Genomic DNA, 20,576 nt, shown 5'->3' on the forward strand with positions numbered 1-20,576 from the left:
GAAGGAAGGAGAAATTAATAAGGCTTAGCACCTTCTTGTCTATGAACGTAAAGAAGAACCATCATAGTTCATAGTTTTGGAGCCAAGTGACTAGAAAAATATTTTATAAACAGTCGTGGAGATGTTAGGATGGAGGGTGAGATTTTTAGGAAAAAATAAGGGGTTCAGCTTTGGAAGTGCATCTTTGACATTGTAGCAGGAGGTAGCAATATATCACTGTAACCTCTGAGGGAGAGCCCAGCCTGTGATAAACATGTGGGGGTCACCTACACAGAGGGTGACGGCTTAAACTGCTTGGATGGATGATATCTGCCAGAGAGAACAGAGTCAAAACGGTGGAAATGCCAACATTTGAAAGGAGGAAGAGGGCTGGGTGCGGTGGCTCACACCTGTAATCCCAGCACTTTGGGAGGCCGAGGCAAGCGGATCACTTGAGGTCAGGAGTTTGAGGCCAGCCTGGCCAATGTGAAACCCTGTCTCTACTAAAAATATAAAAATTAGCTGGGTGTGGTAGTGCACACCTGTAGTCCCAGCTGCTTGGGAGGCAGAGGTTGCAATGAGCCGAGATAGCACCACTGCACTCCAGTCTGGGCGACAGCAAGACTCTGTCCCAAAAAAATAATAGTAATGGAGAAAGAGGAACCACCCGAGCACACAATGTGCAATCAGACACGGGAGGGGGAGGTTACAGATTCACTGAAGTCCAGATAACAACATCAAGAAGGAAGTTGTGGTCAGCAGTATCAGATGTTGCAGAGGTTAAGAAGAACAGGCTGAAACAAGGCCATCGGATTAGGCAATTAGGAAGTCATTTACCTTCAAGAACACGAGCCTATAGTGCATTAACGAGTGGGGGGGAGATGGATTAAGATGTGGGCATTGAAGAAAGGGAGCATAAACCATTGATCACAGGTGAGAGGAGGGAAAGAATTAAGAGGGGGGAATGCGGCTGTTACTCCTTTTGCCTTCCACATTGGGCTTTTGTGTGTGCACACGCATGAAGGCAAAAGAAAAAGATGAGGGAATTGATTCATTTGGCCAGCCATATTAAGTTCCTACTGAGTACTTGGATCCAATTAAGTGCAGGGAGAAGTAGAAAGCTATGAGAGAAAGAACAGTGGTGGAAGCAGGTTCAAGAGAAAATGGGACAAATATGGATCATGAGAATTGGGAACTTTTTTAGTATTGGAAAAAAGCAACACCTCTTTCTCTCAGACTGGAGAGAAGGAATGAAGGATGGAGGATGATGTAGATTCAGGAATGTTCTGAAATGAAGAAGGAAATAAAGGAGGAAAGTAAGGCTGACCTCAGGCTTCTGGACAAAGTGGAAGTTGGGTCATCTACTGAGAGAGAATGCGGGCTAGGGTGATGGTCGATGGAGTAGAAAGCATGTTAAATAACCACTCTAGGTAATGCCAGGGGCTCAGAAAGACAGGAACACTAGGTTAGCCAACCACCAGCAGGGCTTGCAGAAGCTCCACTTCCTTGTGGCTTCTGTGAGAAACGTTTGTTGACTGTGGCTTAGAAGATGGGCAATGTTTGTTACTCTTTTAACTTTTAAGGAGTTATCCTTCTTCATCACCTTATTGTTTTTGCTTAATACATTTTCTATGAATTTTTGTTTTAGTGTCACCATAATTTGTACAAGTGTTCCAGAATAATGGTCTTATAGGTTTCTAAGTTTATCTAAATTGTGGATGAGATGTTGGTATGAAATAATAGTACTTTTGGTCAGACATGGTGGCTCACGTCTGTAATCCCAGCACTTTGGGAGGCTGAGGCAGGTGGATCACCTGAGGTCAAGAGTTTGAGACCAGCCTGGCCAACATGGTGAAACCTCATCCCTACTAAAAATTCAAAAATTAATCGGGCGTGGTGGCACGAGCCTATAATCCCAGCCTTGGGAGGCTGAGGCAGGAGAATGACTTGAAACCTGGGAGGCGGAGGTGGCAGTGAGCCGAGATCGTGCCCTTGCACTACAGCCTGGATGACAAGAGCGAGACTCAGTCTCAAAAAACAACAACATCAACAACAACAAAAAATAGTACTTTCTAGAGAAATGTATTGATATATGAATTTAGCAGGAAAAGTGAGTGAATGGAGCCACAAATTGTGCTACCCAGTCCCCACCAGTAAGGCTAATAAAATGTTTTACGCTGTTGAAATGAAAAATAGCAGACCAACTGCTGATCCACTCAACCCTACAGAATTCATTTACGGTGACGAAGATGCCAGATGGTAATTAGAATTAGGGTTCATCCAGGATCCAGAAGATCCTGAGTGGCCTGGTGTTGGGGCCTGTTTGGGAAGATGTTTCCTCAAACCAGTGAACCTGACAGGGTCTTTCCACAAAGCTGAGCTGATTATGTGGGCAACGAAGTACGTGACAGTTAGCATAGCCTCCTGAGTTTCAGTAGGAAGCAACCCAGGGAGAACTGAAGAAGAATCCATTTCTGTCACAAATAATGTTTATTTTAAAAAATGATTACTTATGTCCTGATATTGGAATTCTGTTTCTGAGTCTCAACTGTGTTGCTGGCACCTAATGGTGGCAGGTGGCACCCTGGAACCACTTGGTTCCACAAACTCAGTGACCAGAATGTGCTTCTGGGTGGAATAGATTGACTTTTTCAACCTTGTTTTCAAATGGGAAGGAAACATTCTGTGTGGCCCAAACCAAGATGAGAACTGAAGGGAATCTGTTGAGTTTACTTATACCAAGCTGAATCCGATACTTACTTTTCATTTTCCTTTCCTTGTAGGTATGGCCTCACATGTGCAAGTTTTCTCCCCTCACACCCTTCAATCAAGTGCCTTCTGTAGTGTGAAGAAACTGAAAATAGAGCCGAGTTCCAACTGGGACATGACTGGGTACGGCTCCCACAGCAAAGTGTATAGCCAGAGCAAGAACATTCCCCCGTCGCAGCCAGCCACCACAACCGTCAGCACCTCCTTGCCGGTCCCAAACCCAAGCCTACCTTACGAGCAGACCATCATCTTCCCAGGAAGCACCGGGCACATCGTGGTCACCTCAGCAAGCAGCACTTCTGTCACCGGGCACGTCCTCGGCGGACCACACAACCTAATGCGTCGAAGCACTGTGAGCCTCCTTGATACCTACCAAAAATGTGGCCTCAAGCGTAAGAGCGAGGAGATCGAGAACACAAGCAGCGTGCAGATCATCGAGGAGCACCCACCCATGATTCAGAATAATGCCAGCGGGGCCACTGTCGCCACTGCCACCACGTCGACTGCCACCTCCAAAAACAGTGGCTCCAACAGCGAGGGCGACTATCAGCTGGTGCAGCATGAGGTGCTGTGCTCCATGACCAACACTTACGAGGTCTTAGAGTTCTTGGGCCGAGGGACATTTGGGCAAGTGGTCAAGTGCTGGAAACGGGGCACCAATGAGATTGTAGCAATCAAGATCCTGAAGAACCACCCGTCCTATGCCCGACAAGGTCAGATTGAAGTGAGCATCCTGGCCCGGTTGAGCACGGAGAGTGCCGATGACTATAACTTCGTCCGGGCCTACGAATGTTTCCAGCACAAGAACCACACGTGCTTGGTCTTCGAGATGTTGGAGCAGAACCTCTATGACTTTCTGAAGCAAAACAAGTTTAGCCCCTTGCCCCTCAAATACATTCGCCCAGTTCTCCAGCAGGTAGCCACAGCCCTGATGAAACTCAAAAGCCTAGGTCTTATCCATGCTGACCTCAAACCAGAAAACATCATGCTGGTGGATCCATCTAGACAACCATACAGAGTCAAGGTCATCGACTTTGGTTCAGCCAGCCACGTGTCCAAGGCTGTGTGCTCCACCTACTTGCAGTCTAGATATTACAGGTAAGACTGTCCACATGGAGACAGGAGCTGCTGAATGCCCAGTGGCACTCACAGAAAATGTGCAGCCTTAGTCACTGTGGTGAGATAAAATTATGTCTACAGTTCTTGCCTTCAAGTGATCTTAATGTACTTAGGAGATTAGAACATGTGCACATTGTGATATCAATTAGAAGTCACATTAGAATGGAGCCAGGTAAGATCCGTGGCATAGGTGTTCAGTTTTGGAAGGGCTCCCTGGGACCTGGGGTGCAGAGCAGAGGCGAAGCAGAGGAGTTCTGTCCTCCCGGATGGGTAGGATCTAGGCAGGTGGTGGAGAGAGAGGGACATGCCATCCACAGTCCACAGTCACACTAGTGGGAATTTACAGGAAACAAGAAGGACACCCGCCTGGCCGGAACAGTTTGTGAGTGGTGGGAGATGTGAGTGAAAGGATGGGTTGGAACCAGGTCACTGGGGGTCTTAAATATCAGATCACGGAATTTGAACTGTGTCCGCAAACCCAGAGCGAGTCCTGGAAACCTTGAACAACATAAGGTAATGGGGTGAAAAGGGTGTTCTGAGAAGGTTCCTTGTCTATCCATGTGCAGAAGGGCTGGAGGAAGGGAGAGACTAGTCTGGGGCCAGCTAGCTGGCTCCTGTGGTGAGGTGACTCCAGGCTTTGGGTCAGGATGATGGAGGAATGATAGTGTCTGTGGCAGGGAAGTGTGTTCAGTCATGGACTCACACATGCAGTCATTCAACTAGCTTTGATTTCACTTCTAACATGTGCCAGGCACAGTGCTAGGTATAGGGATGTAGACAGGGCCCTTGCCATCCTGGGGTATCTGGAAGCTTTTCAGGGACCCCTGTATGCAGTCAGGATTGGAACTGCTGCCGACACGGAGCTGAGATGGGAATGCTGGCTTTGGAGTCAGGAAAGGCCAGAGTGAACCTGGTCCCTCCTCTCCTAATTGCCTGATTTCTCCATGCCTTCATTTCCTAACCCATGAACTGGGAAAAATCCTCTCATCAGCCTCGTGGGCGGCTGGGGGGTAACACGGCTGTAACATGGCTTAGGTGTGTCACTCCGTGGCCGGCCATGGCAGGTGTGCAGCAGGGAGGTGGCAGGGATGGAAAGCAAGACCCTGCTCTGTGGAACCAGCCTGGGCATGTGTTTGGGGTGTTGCCGAACAGTCCAGTAGAGATAGAAGTCACGAGAAAGAAAACTGAAACTCCCATGAGAAAATGGGACGGATGCACATTTAAGAGCATGCCATGTAGGCAGGAAAACCAGGGTCCCCGGAGGCCATCCTGCTGAGACCTCCTGCCCCACACTCGCTTGCGGGTGTGCTTTCTCCATGCGCCTTTCAAGGCCACAGAGAGAAGGCTGGAACATGCCCCAGTGCCGTGTCGACACAGCTGACCTGTCACCCATTCCTGGGGCTGACCTGGGCCAGCTTCCCCTTCTTGCTCCCTGTCTGGGCCCCCAGCCTGGCTGCAGGCAGAGCTGTTGCAAGTCTCTTCCCAGCCCCTCCCTCAGCCTGCTGGGCACCAGGCCCTCCTTCCCTGGGAGAGCAACAGCCCCTCCGCTTGGGTCCCCAGATGCCCTCCCACCTTCCACCCTGTCTCCTTTTATCTTAATCCTGAGTCACACAGGAGGTTTTGAGGCCTCTCCACCTATGCTGTTTCTGTCTTCCCTCTTCCCTTTAGGAGACATTTCATGAGTTAGAGCAGCTCTCTGCAAGCCTCTTCTCTGCCCTGCCCTGAGGATTCCTTTCCCACTCATTTCCTATGTGCAGGAAAGGTCTCCACTGGCCTGTGCTTTCAGCACCAGGCCCTGTGTGGACAGACAGGTCTACTGCTGCCCCTCTACTTCCTCTCCACTCCCTCCTCCTGACCATGCTATCCACTCTCTGCCCTGCTGGCCTCAGAGCCAATGGCAGGGAGAAGTAAGCCCCGGGCGGGAGCCCCCAAGGAAAGTGGGCACCTCCTTGTGTCCAGAGGAGAAAGATGGGCAGTGGTTGAGTGGATCTGGAGGTTTGGGTGCCTGGTACCGACAGCACATGTTCTCTGTAGAGAGTGCCTGGGCCTCTGAAAGCCAGCTCTAGTGGCCGTCCCGGGTACCAGCCCCACTGGGGGCTAGCTGGTGCTGTGCTGGCTCTCCGTTACCCCACACGGGAGGCCGCTGTGCCACTTCATATTTAGGTTGGTAAATTCAGCATGCCAAAGGCTGGCTCTTTCTAGTTCTTGGCCTGAATTCAGGGTGAAGAGCCCCTGACTTGGCTGCTAGGGCTTTTATTTAGTTCATCTGAATTGCTGCATCATGAACACATACCAGTGTTATTAAAATTTACTAAAAGCTAGCATGGCAACTTGTAAAAAGACTTCAACAAACTCTGTTTAAAAGGCAGCACATCCTTAGAGCAAAACTTGGCGAATCAAGTAAGCTGAATTGGGGATTCTTAAGACCCCCTTGTCATCTTGCCTTCTGGTGCCACGGGACACTTCCTAGAGCCATCCCTGCCCACCCCCTTGGACTCTGCAGTTTTTCTTTGCTTTCCTGCCCCTAGTGCTGGTGCCCCTAGTGCTGAGGAGACAGGCTGCAAAATCGGGGATCCTAGCTCAGGAAGCCTGCGGCAGCAGTAGGAGTTTGCCTGTGAGGTCTGGGGAGGGCTGACTCCTTCACCTGGACTCACGGCGATCCTCTCCTGCCCCACTCTGTGGGTGAGATCAGGCCTTTTGGACGCCTCTGGTGGGTGTTGCAGGCTGGTTTGCTGGCCGTTCCTGGGCCTCAGGAGCCCTCTTCTCCCCACTTCGTGACAGGCACAGTCACATCTGGCCCCTGTATCCCGACATCCCTCTGAAGGACCCTCCGCTTAGTGGTGGTAGTATCCTCTTTTCACCCCTGAAATCACCATTGCCTAAAATTCTGAGCAGAAAGGCCTCTTCCTCCTTTCTGTGGTCACCTTCAGGCCCTCGCGTCAGCCTGCCTATGTCCATCGCTGGTTCCAAGGATACGGTCAGCAGGAAAGGCAGCCGCTCCTCTGCCTGAAATGAGGCTTCATTTCTAAGTTGGCTCAATGTTCTGTTTCTCCCTCAGGCCTTGTCTGAGCCTTGCAGTGGTTTGCCACCATATAGATCGATCCGAGTTTTCGAGGACGGTCTCTAGTGCTCTGTCTCTGTTCATCCCAGCTGTGTGGGACAGCCAGCTCTAGGCCACGCTTATCAAGGTTATTTTCCTGATGGCTTTGCCTCTTATTAGGAAAGAGAGAGGACAAGAAAAGCTCTTTAACTGTGCATCGTTAAGGCCCATGTCCCAGAAGGAAGATGCTTTCAGCTGCATCTGCATCTTGAGAGAATGGCTATGTTTGAGCCGCCTGGGCTGGGGAAGTCATTGCGTGCCGTGCATCCAGCCTCCCGGCAGGCTGGCCTTCGTCCTGCAGGTGGTCGGTGGGGACTTTCTCCCCTCAGCCCCCTGTATCTGAGCTGGGCACATTATCATCCCAGGACATCTGACTTTCAAAAGGTAGAGTACTTATGTGTCCCTCTGTCATTTTACATGGGACTGGGCTAAGTGTCTCATCCCACCATTGTCCCCGCCTCGTGACACAGAAATGGTGTGAGACAAGGATATGTTATCCTCGCCTGGGGGACTTGGCAAAGGAGGTGGTGTCCCCAGAGCCAACTCTTTTCCCCAGCTCTCAGGCATGTGCCTGGCTGCAGTGCCTGTTGGTATTCTGTGAGGCAAGCCCACTGGTGTGTTTTTCAGGAAACAAAGGCTGCTTTTTAAGTTTTTTTCTGGAGTCTGAAGCAGGGGTATTCCCTTCCAACTCGAAGGTCAGTTATGTAGTTAACTGTCAGCTGCCCGGGTTCTCAGGTTTTACTGTGCATGGGAATCACCTGGAGAGGTTGCTGGGAACAGATTCTCCCTGGGAGTGCCCTGGGAGAAAGTCCACACCCACCACCACAGAGACTTGCCTCAGAGAACTGGAGGTGAGCCAGGCAGGGGGTCTTAGGACCAGTCTTTGAGAAACACTACTCTGAGGGACAGAGGGATTTTCTTAATGGTGTCACCTTTCAGGTATTCACACCCAAAAGAACAGAGTTGTAGGTAGTCCTTGCTTTTATTACTTCACCTTGGGCGCCCCTGCCCTTTCCTTATTTAATTCTACATTGATGCCAGTTCATTTTGTTTGTTAATTTTTTTTCTTTTTTCTTTTTTTTTGGAGCAAGCAGTAAATTGGTACTGGGGTATTTCCATTATCAGCAAAACCAACAAACTAAAAATAAGACCAAATATTAAACGTCACTTTCAGGAAAAACACAAACAAAAACATATGCCATTCAGGTAAAGAGTAATCAGTGATTAAAATATATGTATTTTTTTTTTTTTTTTGGTTTCTGCTCTGGATTATTCAAAATATTCTTGTCTAGACTTTTTGGAAACAGGTAAGACTGTTACCAGGACCCAAAAATTGAACATGAGAAAGAGCAAATAATCCACTTTTTCAGAGTAATCTAACCTTTTTTCTTTTTCTTTTTTTTTTTTTTTTGAGACAGAGTCTCGCTCTGTCACCCAGCCTGGAGTGCAGTGGCGCGATCTCGACTCACTGCAAGCTCCGCCTCCCGGGCTCACCCCATTCTTCTGCTTCAGCCTCCTGAGTAGCTGGGACTACAGGCGCCCACGACCACACCCAGCTAATTGTTTTGTATTTTTAGTAGAGATGGGGTTTCACCATGTTAGCCATGATAGTCTCGATCTCCTGACCTCATAATCCGCCTGCCTCAGCCTTCCAAAATTCTGGGATTATAGGCGTGAGCCACCGCTCCCAGCTTTTTTTTTATCTGATTCTTTGGGGTGCAGACACTCTCTTCAAGTTGATTTCATGGTGGTTTTAAGTTGATTTCATGGTGGTTTTAGGTGGGGGTATGTATTATTCCATTCTTGCATTGCTGTAAAGAGCTACCTGTGACTGGGTAATTTATTTTAAAAAAGGTTTAGTTGACTCACAGTTCTGCAGGGTGTATAGGAAGCATGGCTGGGAGGCCTCAGGAAACTTACAATCATGGAGGAAGGTGAAGGAGAAGCAGGCACGTCTTACATGGCTGGAGAAGGAGGAAGAGAGAGGTGGGTTAGGTGCCACATGATTTTAAACAACCAAATCTCATGAGAACTCATTATCACAAGAACAGCAAGGGGGAAGTGTGCCCCCATGACCCAGTCACCTTTCACCAGGCCCCTCCTCCAACATTGGAGATCACTGTTCAACATGAGATTTGGGTAGGGACACAGATCCAAACCATATCAGGGTGGAGATTAATTTTCAGTTCAATTCATCAAACATTCATTACTGAGTGTCCCGTAGTAGATACATGCTCCAGAGTGCAGAGGGTAAGGCATGATCCCTAATCTTGCAGAGTTCACAGTCTCTTTGAGGAGGTGGAAAACACAAACCCACTGCCAACACTGTAATTCTGATGCTTCAATATTTTAAATGTTTGGTCATTCAGCAGAGATTTATTGTGAACCTACTGTGTGCCAGACTCTAGGGAAACAATGATGAGCAAAGCCAGTTCAAGAAATTAAAAGTCAGTGAAAGATTTTGCAAGATGGGTTAATAGGGAAGTTAACATGAGATAGGGATGGGGAAGACTAGGGGTCATGGAGACTGGAATAAATAAGGGAAGATGGGAGAAATGATGATGACTCCTTAGACAGTGACACCTGGCGGGAGTCGAAGGCCTGTACCGGTGAGTGAAGCCTGACAATAGAGAGTTTTGAATACAGGCTTGAGGGGCTTGGGTTGAGCCAAAGTGCCAGTGCTGAGAGCCATTGTAAATTCTTGAACAAAGGAGAAGTTTAATGAAAATTAATGATGGTACAAATCAATTGGAATGGCAAAGAAAAAAAAAAGTTGTGGGCATGTGGGGAGAGCCAGAGGCTAGGAGACAACTGTTGTTACTCAGGAATGAAGGGACGAGGCCCTAGATTATAATGGGGGGTTCTACCCCCCTCGTAGTATGAATGTGGACATTGTTAGTGCATTTAGCTTTTCCGATGGTTTGATTGCAGAATTGACTTAGAGGGAATAGCTTTTTGTTTGTTTTGCTTGCTTTTGTTTAATGACCTTGCTGTCTCTAAGGCTCAGTTCTGAAGCTCCAGTCTTTCAGAGCCTAGTTTCAAATCCCACCACTGCTATAAAGAAACAGGCTCTGAAAGGAGAGACAAGAGACCTTAGCACCAGTCCTAGCCCTGCCCCAAGCTAACTGTGTTCCACTGAGTCATGGTCAGTAGAATGTCAGCTGTGACTGTCCACACTCCTCCATCTGGATCCCATTATGACCAGGGCCTGTGTTTACGAGGCGGTTGGCCAGAATTGGTGGTTCAGTCTGTGGCCAGGGAGCAGTTTTCTCTCCTGTGGGCTGACCTTGGCCTCATTAGCTGAAACTGGGAACCCTCCATGATCCCCTGATCAACAGAGAACAGGGCATATTCTAAAATGCCATGCCCTGGGCTGGAAATATCAGTCATTTCAAAAGGGGCATAGCTTTATAAAGCTATAAATATAAGTCATTTCAAAAATTGCGTAACTTACGCAGATTATAGCGTATAGAAAGTGACTGACTAGAAGTTAGGTTTGATTGAAAACAGGGGCCCTGAAAGCCAAGTGCATCGCAGGCATGAACTTTTTAAATTAATTTGTCTTTTACTAATAGAAACAACAGGAGAAGGTTCTAGTTTGCACTTGAAGATATGAAGTGAAATATTCAACCCACTGACAACTTCATTTGCCCAGGCAGACTGTTATAAATACACATGTGTATGCGTTTCGGGTTGCAGCTTCTCTTCTGAAGAGAAGTAATCAATAAGTTATCTAGGCTGTTAGGTTATCTTCAAGTTTCCCTTATTCATCTCTGGGACCTTCAGCTGTATGGTAAAATACTTTGCAATTAAAGTTTCTCCTAATAAGTATTATTATTTAATTATAAGTATGAAATAACTGAACTGGAATGCTCTGTGTATACTGCCCTGGTACTGCAGTCCCCTCTTCATGCACACACATGCACACACACATATGCACACACACAGACTCAGGTGACACAGTTTAAGCCCATGCGTGACATGCAGGCATAGGTGTGCTTATGAGAACCATGGTGACCAAGAAGCTGATACTCAGCCCTCCATACAGAGCTACTGATAATGCACACACACCCACATGCCCACAAGGCACACACACCAAGCATGCGTGGACATGCAAGGGCACACGCGCACACTTAAAGACCTGAAAATACCCCAGTGTCCCCAGAGACTAAGGGCCCGAGTGCAGAAGCGGTGTTCATGCCCTGGAAACTTGGCCCAGTTTTCTGCCTTGCCACAGAGCTGCCAAATACATGTCCCTAACCTGAGGACAGTAGGGCCAGAACTATTCTTGGGCTCAAGGTAGAGACCAGTCATTTTCCAAGTGGGATCTGAGTGCCCTCCTGGCCCATCATGACCCAGGGTGCTTGCTGAAACAAACCTAATGAACCGGCCCTTTGGGGGTGGGGGCCAGGTGACATGCATTTGGACAAGCTCTGCAGCAAATTCTTATAAACACATAACACAGTTTATTGAGGTATGATTTACCTACAGAAAGCTGTACATACTCAATATCCATGACTTGATGGATTCAGGGCTAAGTATATACCCATGAAACCACCACAGCCTATGCCATAGGCATATCCACCACCTCCGAAAGTTTCCTCTGCCCTTTTTATTTATTTTATTATTATACTTAGAGAATTGTTGCTTAGATGGCATGGGCTCCAGAGTGTCAGCCCACAGGGCTGTGCTGTAGACCCTGTGGAGGTTAGAGGGTACGGCCAGCATGACAGCCTGGCATCGAGCTGTCTGTCTGTCTCCCAAGTGGTTGAGAGCCTCTCTGCAAGGCCCGTTTGTCAGATTCCTTGTGGTCAGACCCTTTATGCCCTCCGGGGGAAGGGGGGCAACAGAGGAGATCCAGAATAATTGGGGGGTACCATAGGAGGGGTTATGTGGGTTGGTGAACTGGCAAGCAGTGGGTGGTTAGGAGGGGAAAGCCTGGAACTTGGTGGGAGTGAGAAAGGTGAACAGCAGAAGAGACATGAACGTGCCTTCCTTCCTGCATGATTTACGATGGATAGCGCACTCACTGCCAAGGAGCTGCTGAACTCTCCCTGTAGCCACAGCTGGGTTTGGAGCTGTAACTCTCATATATGCATCCAACAGGTAATTTTTTGAATTCTGAAGATGTGCCATGCACTGTGTTGTGCTGAGGTTTCAGGATGTGAGTAGGAATGCCCTCGGCTATGCAGTATCTGTCCCCAGTCTGCAATGGAAGAGGCTGTCCCAGGGTAGACAGCCAGCCCCCACTGTCCTGGCCCACCCTGGTCTCCCAGCTTGAACATCTCTCATTAAATTGAGAAGGCAGAGTTTGTCACCTTGAATCATTTTGCCAGTTCCTCTGGCTTTTAGAGCCACTAGCATGTCGGAGTCCTAGACGCTGCCCTGTGACAGCATGTCCCTGCGTTGCAGCAGTGCAAACAGGGCCACACTTCTCTCGCTCACCAGTCTCCCCTGCAGGGTCTTATGGAGGGTGATTGAAGCCAGCAAACCCGAGGCCAGTGCCAGATGAGCCTCAGGGCTTTGCGGGTATTGGGCTTGTGGCTCTTGTTCCGGGACAGATTGAGATGGTGTTGTTATGGAAGCAACTGTCTTTCAGATTTCTCCAAGAGCAAGGGCTTGGGTGCAGTTCGGCTGTTTGGGAGATGATTACAGGCATTAAGGAATTGGGACAGTGATGCTGAGAGGAGTAAGCCCCATGATCTTGGGCTGATATACACACAGGTCTCCATCCCACCTCTGAGGAGCCTGCCCGAAGCCTCCAGGAATGTGCCTGGGAAGGGCCAGAGGCCGGGGCTCTGGTCACAGGGGTTGAGGGCTGCCCCAGGGTGTTAACTCCCCTGTGTCATTGCTTGGGCAGAGCTTGTGCCAGGACTGAGGGGGCTTGAGCAGGGTCAGAGGTGGCTCTGAAGCAGAAAAGCAAAGCGATGCAAAGCAAAACTCAAAGCGGACTGAGGCCACAGTGTGGCTGAATCAGACAGAGTGTGACCCAGTGTGCCGGGGCGTCACTCTTTGCCCTTCCCACCAATCACATGTGTGGCATTTGTAAATGGAAAGGGAATAAAAGGAAATGCCTTTATAGGCAAATCGGAGAACGCAGGCTAAGAATTCACAGTTGAGCTCTAAACGTTGTTTTGGAGGAGTTGGGGATCTCCACCTCCTGTGTGAGCAGGCAGGAGCCAGGCTGGGCTCTGAAATAGAACTCTGGAGCAGGGGAGGGGCTGAAAGCCGAAATACAAGCTCGCCACAGCAACAGTGGAAGTAGGTGGAGCTCAGCTACTCTCTCCCATGTTTTCTACCTTCATGCTTATTAAATGTTGCAGACACCATTTCCTAAGGCTCATCCGTGGAATGAATGAATGACTAACCAAATGCCTACATGCATGAACGAATGATATGAGCAGCCTCACATGCCTTGTAGCTTAGCTCATCCCGTCACCCACCAGAAACTCTCGTGTGCCCAGTTTCTTGTCATCTTTCATACAGGAACTTTCACTGCTGCCTAAATCCTGGGCCATGGCATCCAGCATCTCTGAACCCTGGATCACAGGGGCTGCCCGCATCCGCCTCTTGGGAAACATACACATCTCACCAAAAACATTTATTCCCTCCCTTCTAGTCTTTCCACCTGTGTGAAGTTTAGATTTAAGGCCTGCAGACAGCTGATTCAGCTTCAAACAGATCAGTTCCCTGAAATCAGCCAACATCTGTCTTGTCCCATTATACCTTCACAGAAAATGAGAAGCGACTTCCCCACATAAAGAAGGGGCCAAATGCAGCAAGACCTGGCTGAGTAACCTTGAGGATAGAAAGACAGCGTCATCCCCAAGGCCTCGTAACCTCCCATCTGCTTTTCTGTTTTTGAGGCTCTGTGGACATGCTGCTCACGTTCCTTGTAACTTTGTCTTCGTACGTAAGAGCTGCGTGAACAAAGGCTTTCTGGAGAGAATAAGGCCAGTCGTCAGCTGTTCAACCCATGCCTGGCACATAGTGAGCACTCTGGAAATGTTAGCTGCTTTTTTTTTTTCTAGTAATCTTATCATCCTTGTTATTATTTGTATTATCGTTACTATCATGCAGCAGGCAGAGCTGGATTTGAATTCCAGATCTGCTACTCTCCAGCTGTGTGACTCCAGGCAAGTTCCCAAACCTCTCTGAGGCTTATTGTTCTTTTCTCTTAAAAGGGAAAGCTACTAGCAACTACTAGCAGTTGGAAGGGACTGAATGAGATAGCTGCCTGTGTTTAACTCACCCTCTGTCATGCCTGGCACACAGCAGCTCTGTCACGAATAAGCACCATGCTTTCCCCAGCCGCCCTGCCCAGGTCCATGCTTCTGTGACAGCATGCATTTTCCTTGGCCTGGTGTCATGATTCATGATCTGTAAGCCAGGCATCCCCAGTATTCCCAAGCTTCTTGGGGCTGTGCATCATTTCTTTTTCATCTTATAGACGCCTGGAGGCCCAGCATCGTGTATCAGACTCACTAGGTCCCAAAGGAACAAGGGCCTGGATGTTGGGAGTGTGGTCAGTGGGTTTCCTCTGGCACCAGGAAGGAACAGGGTCCAGCATTTGGGGAGAGAGGAGACACCTCTTCCCAAGGCCAGAGGAAGGAGTACAGATCTTGGTTGCTGTGGGGAGGAAGGTGGGGGTACACTTCCTGACTTGAGAGCTGCATCTCCAGGCTGCTCCTGCTGCTGCTGGCCCGGGAGCAACGTTGGAGTCCTGTGGTCTGAGGGTGGGGTGCAGGGGCCTCTGAGGAGAGTGGTGGGATGGGGCACTGGAGGCCTTGGGGGTTAAACTGCCTTTGACACCTGCTGATACCTCCTGCAGCCACATGCATCACTATTGACATCACTAGGGTCAAAAAGCCAAGGCTGGAGTGATGCCAAAGAGCCTGTTTAAGACTCCCCTGAAGACAGAGCACGTCTGTGTGTATGGGGTGTGTGTTGGATGTGCTTATGTATGGTGGGCGTGTGTATGGTGTGTATGTATGTGTTCACATGGAGTATGTATATGTTGGTGTGTGGGATGTGGGGGTGTGTTGGTGTGTGTGTGTGTTGGGTGTAGTGCGGGCACATGTAGCATGTGTTGGTGCTGTGTGTGTGTGTGTGTTGGGGGGGGTGTGTGTTGGGTATAGTGTGGGTGTGGGGGAGGTGTATGTGTTGGATATGCTGTGTGTTGGGTGTGATGTATGTTTGTGTGTGTTGGAGGGTGTGTGCGTTGGGTATAGTGTGGGTGTGGGGAGGTGTTTGTGTTGGGTGTGGTGTGTGTGTGTATGTTGGGTATAGTGTAGGTGTGGGGGGTGTTTGTGTTGCGTGTAGTGTGGGGTGTAGTGTGTGGTGTGTGTGTGTTGGGGGTGTGTATGTTGAGTATAGTGTGGGTGTGGGGGGTGTTTGTGTTGGGTGTAGTGTGTGTTGGGTGTGGTGTGTGTTGTGTGTGTGTGTTGGGGGTGTGTATGTTGAGTATAGTGTGGGTGTGGGGAAGGTGTTTGTGTTGAGTGTAGTTAGGGTTGGATGTAGTGTGTTGTGTGTGGTGTGTGTGTGTGTGGTGTGGGGTATGTATGTTGGGTATAGTGTGGGTGTGGGGAGGTATATGTGTTGGGTGTAGTGTCTGTTGTGTGTGGTGTGTGTGTGTGTGGTGTGGAGTATGTATGTTGGGTATAGTGTGGGTGTGGGGGGATGTATGTGTTGGGTGTAGTGTGTGTTGGGTGTGGTGTGTGCTGAGGGTGTGTATGTTGGGGATAGTGTGGGTGTGGGGAGGTGTTTGTGTTGGGTGTAATGTGTGTTGGGTGTGGTGTGGTGTGTGTTGGTGTGTATGTGGTATATAGTGTGGGTGTGGGGAGGTGTATGTGTTTGGTGTGGTGTGTGTGTGGTGTGGTGTGTGTGTTGGGGGTGTGTATGTTGGATAGTGTGGGTGTGGGGGGGTGTATGTGTTGGATGTAGTGTGTGTTGTGTGTGTTGTGTGTGTGTGAGGGGGGTGTGTAGGGTAGTGGGTGTGGGAAGGTGTTTGTGTTGGGTGTAATGTGTGTTGAGTGTGGTGTGTTGTGTGTGTTGGTGTGTATGTTGGGTATAGTGTGGGTGTAAGGGGGTGTATATGTTTGGTGTGTGTGTGTTAGGGGTGTGTATGTTGGGTATAGTGTGGGTGTGGGGAGGTGTTTGTGTTGGGTGTGGTGTGTGTTGGGTGTGGTGTGGTGTGTGTTGGGGGTGTGTATGTTGAGTATAGTGTGGGTGTGGGGGGTGTATGTGTTGGATGTAGTGTGTGTTGTGTGTGGTGTGTGTAGGGTATAGTGTGGGTTGGGGACGGTGTTTTTTGTGTTTGCGTGTAGTGTGTGTTTTGTGTCCGGGTGGTGTTGGGGTGTGTATGTTGGTTATAGTGTGGTGTGGGGAGGTGTTTTGTGTTTGTGTTGGGTGTGGTGTGTGTGGGGGGGGTGTAGGGTATAGTGTGGGTGTGGGGGTGTTTGTGTTGGGTGTAGTGTGGTGTGTGTTGTGTGTCTGTGGGGGGTGTAGGGTATCGTGTGGGGGTGGGGGTGTTTGTGTTGGGTGTAGTGTGTTTTGGGTGTGGTGTGTGTGTTGGGTGTGTATGTTGGGTATAGTGTGGGTGTGGGGGAGTGTATGTGTTGGGTGTGGTGTGTGTTGGGTGTGTGTGTGTGTTGAGGGTATCTATGTTGGGTATAGTGTGGGTGTGGGGGAGGTGTTTGTGTTAGGTGTAGTGTGTGTCGGGTGTGGTGTGTGTGTTGTATGTGTTGGGGATTGGGAGTGTGTATGTTGAGTATAGTGTGGGTGTGGGGAGGTGTTTGTGTTGGGTGTGGTGTGGTATATGTTGGGTGTGTAGGGTATAGTGTGGGTGTGGGGGGTGTATGTGTTGGGTGTAGTGTGTGTTGGGTGTGGTGTGTGTGGTGTGTGTTGGGGGTATGTATGTTGAGTACAGTGTGGGTGTGGGGGGGTGTTTGTGTTGGGTGTAGTGTGTGGTGTGTGGTGTGTGTTGGGGTGTGTATGTTGTGTAGTGTGGGTGTGGGGGAGGTGTTTGTGTTGGGTGTAGTGTGTGTTGGGTGTGATGTGGGGTATGTGGTGTGTCTTGGGGGTGTGTACGTTGGGTATAGTGTGAGTGTGGGGGGGATGTTTGTGTTGGGTGTAGTGTGTGTTGGTGTGGTGTGGTGTGTGTGGTGTGTGTTGGGTGTGTGTATGTTGGGTATAGTGGGTATAGTGTGGGTGTGGGGGAGGTGTTTGTGTTGGGTGTGTTGTGTGTTTGGTGTGTTGTGTGTGTTGGAGGGTGTGTATGTTGGGTATAGTGTGGGTGTGGGAGGGTGTTTGTGTTGGGTGTAGTGTGGGCACGTGTAGCATGTGTTGGGTGTGGTGTGTGTGTTGGGTATGTGTGCTGCTGCGTGTGTATCCAATGGCAGCAGGTAGACTGGTGCATGGTGTTCCCTGTATTTAGATCCCCTTCTTTGTCCTAATTCTCATGACTGGGGAAGTGTCATCTCCAGTCACAGCCTTATGTATGTGGACGTTGGCCATAAAAGTTCTTTGGCCAGAACACGAGGGAGAAACTGTTAGTGCCACTTCTTTGTCATCCTCTGACCTCCATGAAGGATTTCTTGTCCTCCTGTTTTTGTAAATTAGAACTTACATTGGCAAATAAAATGCACTAAGTACGAACCCCCAGAATATAAATAGATCTGGCACCAAGAGAGCCAGATGATGTCCACACTTGTGAAAGTCAAACATTCACCCTGAGCAGCATCAGAAGGTTTTAGGATGATGTGGCTGTTCTGTATTCCGAGTGTGGTAGTGGTGACACAAATCTATACATGGGCTAAAATTCATAGAACTTTATGTTTTTAAAATATTTAATTTTAAAATATTTTCAAAATGATTTTAAATCTGTTCACCCCTAACAACCTCTAGGGAAATTGTTGATAATATTAAACCCATAAGCCTTACTGTGCCTAATTTTTCTTCCTGTTTTTGTTTTGTTGTGCTGTGTTTGGGTAAAAAAGATATCTTTGTTCATCCTGTCACAGGATGGCCAGGAGGGTAACCAGTCATTTCTGGAAACGGCCGGACAGGGGAACCTACGAAAACAACGCTGGGGCATAAACAGTTGCTGACGGCGGAAGCATTGATAGCATGCAGTTTCTTTAGTTTATGTGCTGTTTTGTGTATGTGGTTCATCAACTTGTCTTCCAAAAATTAAGGACTGACTGCTAGAAACATAGAAGTGACGAGCTACTACTGCTGAAATAGCAGGACTCTGCCAGTCCAGAGAGAAGGTGAAGCCTGAGTGGGGTTGTTGATCCAGCCTCCATGTGCCCAGGGGTCCTCCGTGTGCCCAGGGGTCCCCACCTTGCTTATGACATGATTATTTACGCCCACGGCCTGCATGCCCATGCATGAGACCTCATGGTTTTCCCTGTAATCGTTTTCTGAAAACCAGCTTTCCCCTGTGGCAACCCTCCCTCCTTGAGGGCATTTTCAAGCTTACTATAGAGAAGCAGCTGGCTTGGCAGGAAAGGTCTCCCCCCAGCCCGCAGGGAGAGCACTGCCTTTATCCTGGATGTCATGGGGTACCGTGTCCTCATTCTAAGTGCTGGGCCTCGGCGAGGGTCCCTGTGCCTGGAGTGGTCCCAGCAGCTTGACCCGGGACACGCACCCCAGTGACTGGGCTGTGGCCCAAGGCCACATGCTGGGCTCGGAGCCAGGATGCTTCCCTGTCTCCACAGATAGGGGCATTCACTTGTTTTTTTGGAGGAAATAAGAGGGTCAACGGCCTGTAAATGTCCTTCCACGGTGTCCTCTGCAGCTCAGAGCAGCCAGTGTAAGATGTGGGTTTTCAGGGCCGCTCCTGGCAGCGAGAGGCCCCAGTGTTTGCAGAGCTGAACTCACGATCAGGCTGCCCAGCCTCTCCTGCCACTGTCTCGTGCCCCGGCCTGCGCTGCTGGAGTCCGGAGCAGCACTGGGAGGGACCGTCCTTCCTTGCTGTCAAAAGACACCTCCTAAAGTGTGTTCTTCTTTCTCTGTTTCTCCTGGGCTCCCTGCTTGGCTCCCACGTCCAGATCCCTAACCTGGGATTGGAAGGTCTGGGATTTGAAGTCCTACTGGGTAGCCCCACCCTGCCCCTCTGCCACTCTCTCCTCATGTGGCCTCCGCACCAGCCTGACCTGCTCACTGTCTGTTCCAACCTGCATGGTGCCTTTGGCATAAGGTGCCTTCCCTGCCTCCCCTGGCCCCCAGGCCTCCAAACCCAGCCCTGCCCCATTCCCCTTGTGAAACTCAAGTGCCACCTTTGCCATAAGCAAAAGAGATGTCTCCCTCCTCTAAATATTTGCATTTAGTATAATCCATTTTCTTATTCATGTATCCATTTGATCCCCAAAGAAGTGATACATTTCTTAGGCCCAGGGTCTGGCTCTTAGACCCAGGGAGAGAACCAAGGCTGATTTTATCCACTGGTTGTACGGTGAACATGAATGGCCTGCCACCCTTGGCCTAGACTGGGGTAATGAGACTGAGAGACCTGGGTCTCAGCGTCCCGCCAGCTGTGTGAGTTGGGATAAGTCTCACCACCTCTCCGACATGACTTTCCCATGGCTCACTGGATGAGAGCTGATGTTCTAGGTGAGGGCTTTGGGAGTGGGAAAGGTCTTGGTAAGTTTTAAGCCTCATGTCTAGCCTCACAGCCTCTTCACGTCCCGCAGGTAGCTGAGACTATAAATACATTATTATTTCTCACCGTGGACTCTCTGTCCCTGGCTTTTCCCTGTTCTTCTCCTCCTGCTACCCGTTTGTGTTTCTAAGGTTCTCAGACTAATCCAGGTGAACACGTCGGAAGTAGATAGGGACTCTCCAGACACCGCTCGACTTAGACACTGGGCACAAAGAGGAGAAATTCCAGCCTCTGGAGCGATGCCAGTTCACTGCTTTACCTTCCTCCATCAGGGCTGTCCTTGCAAGAAAGGCATTCACGTGGCTCTCCGCAGGTCCCAGTTAGTTTAGATTTTCTCTGAGAAATGTGCTATTTTTTACTTTCTCCCAACTTTTTCTCTTTCTATTACATGTCAAGGTTCGTATAGAAAGGTCTGTCTTTTCAATCTTCTCAGTGCTTGGCTTTGTAAAGTTGATTCTGCAAGTGATTTTGAATACCTACTATGTTCATGGCCCTGCAGAAGGAGGAGGCCGCTTTGAGTTTGAGGAATGTGCTGGGGCTTCTTTGGAGAGGGACCATCTCTTCTGGGCACATCCCATTTGAGTGAGTGTAGGAACCGGAAGGCCCCAGAAAATGAGCCACAGTGCTGCCTGCGAGACTCGGTCCCACACGGACCAAAAGGGGAATTCTGCTGAGAAAGCCTCACGAGAGAAATGAACTGAGGAGAGGAAATATCGTTTATAGGTTGACCAGAGTGGGAGGGTTAACTGTAAACGTGCAGATTTCAGAGACTACAGCGTGGGTATACGCAAAGGAAATACCCATTGAAGAAGCTGGGCGCGTGGCTCTCTATTTGAACTAAACATAAGAGTTTGTATTGAAGCAGGCCTTTGCTGATGATGGTGCCTCACATTTTCTGAGTATTTCCAGGAACAGGCTTTTTGTGACTATCATCATAGCCCTGAT

The 20,576-nt window shown here is 49.3% G+C and overlaps 1 protein-coding gene across 5 annotated transcripts in view; it reads left to right on the plus strand.

Moving 5' to 3' along the window:
- The window catches only part of HIPK2 (homeodomain interacting protein kinase 2), a 220,257-nt gene that overhangs the window by 58,500 nt on the left and 141,181 nt on the right, over window positions 1–20,576 (plus strand). For all 5 annotated transcript variants that reach the window (XM_030931934.1, XM_030931936.1, XM_030931935.1 and 2 more), the window contains exon 2: window positions 2,763–3,846. In XM_030931934.1, the coding sequence (XP_030787794.1) occupies window positions 2,763–3,846 (1,084 nt within the window). The remainder of the gene's footprint in view (window positions 1–2,762; window positions 3,847–20,576) is intronic.

This window comes from Rhinopithecus roxellana, chromosome 6 (genome assembly GCF_007565055.1).
Source record: "Rhinopithecus roxellana isolate Shanxi Qingling chromosome 6, ASM756505v1, whole genome shotgun sequence".
NCBI lineage: Eukaryota > Metazoa > Chordata > Mammalia > Primates > Cercopithecidae > Rhinopithecus > Rhinopithecus roxellana.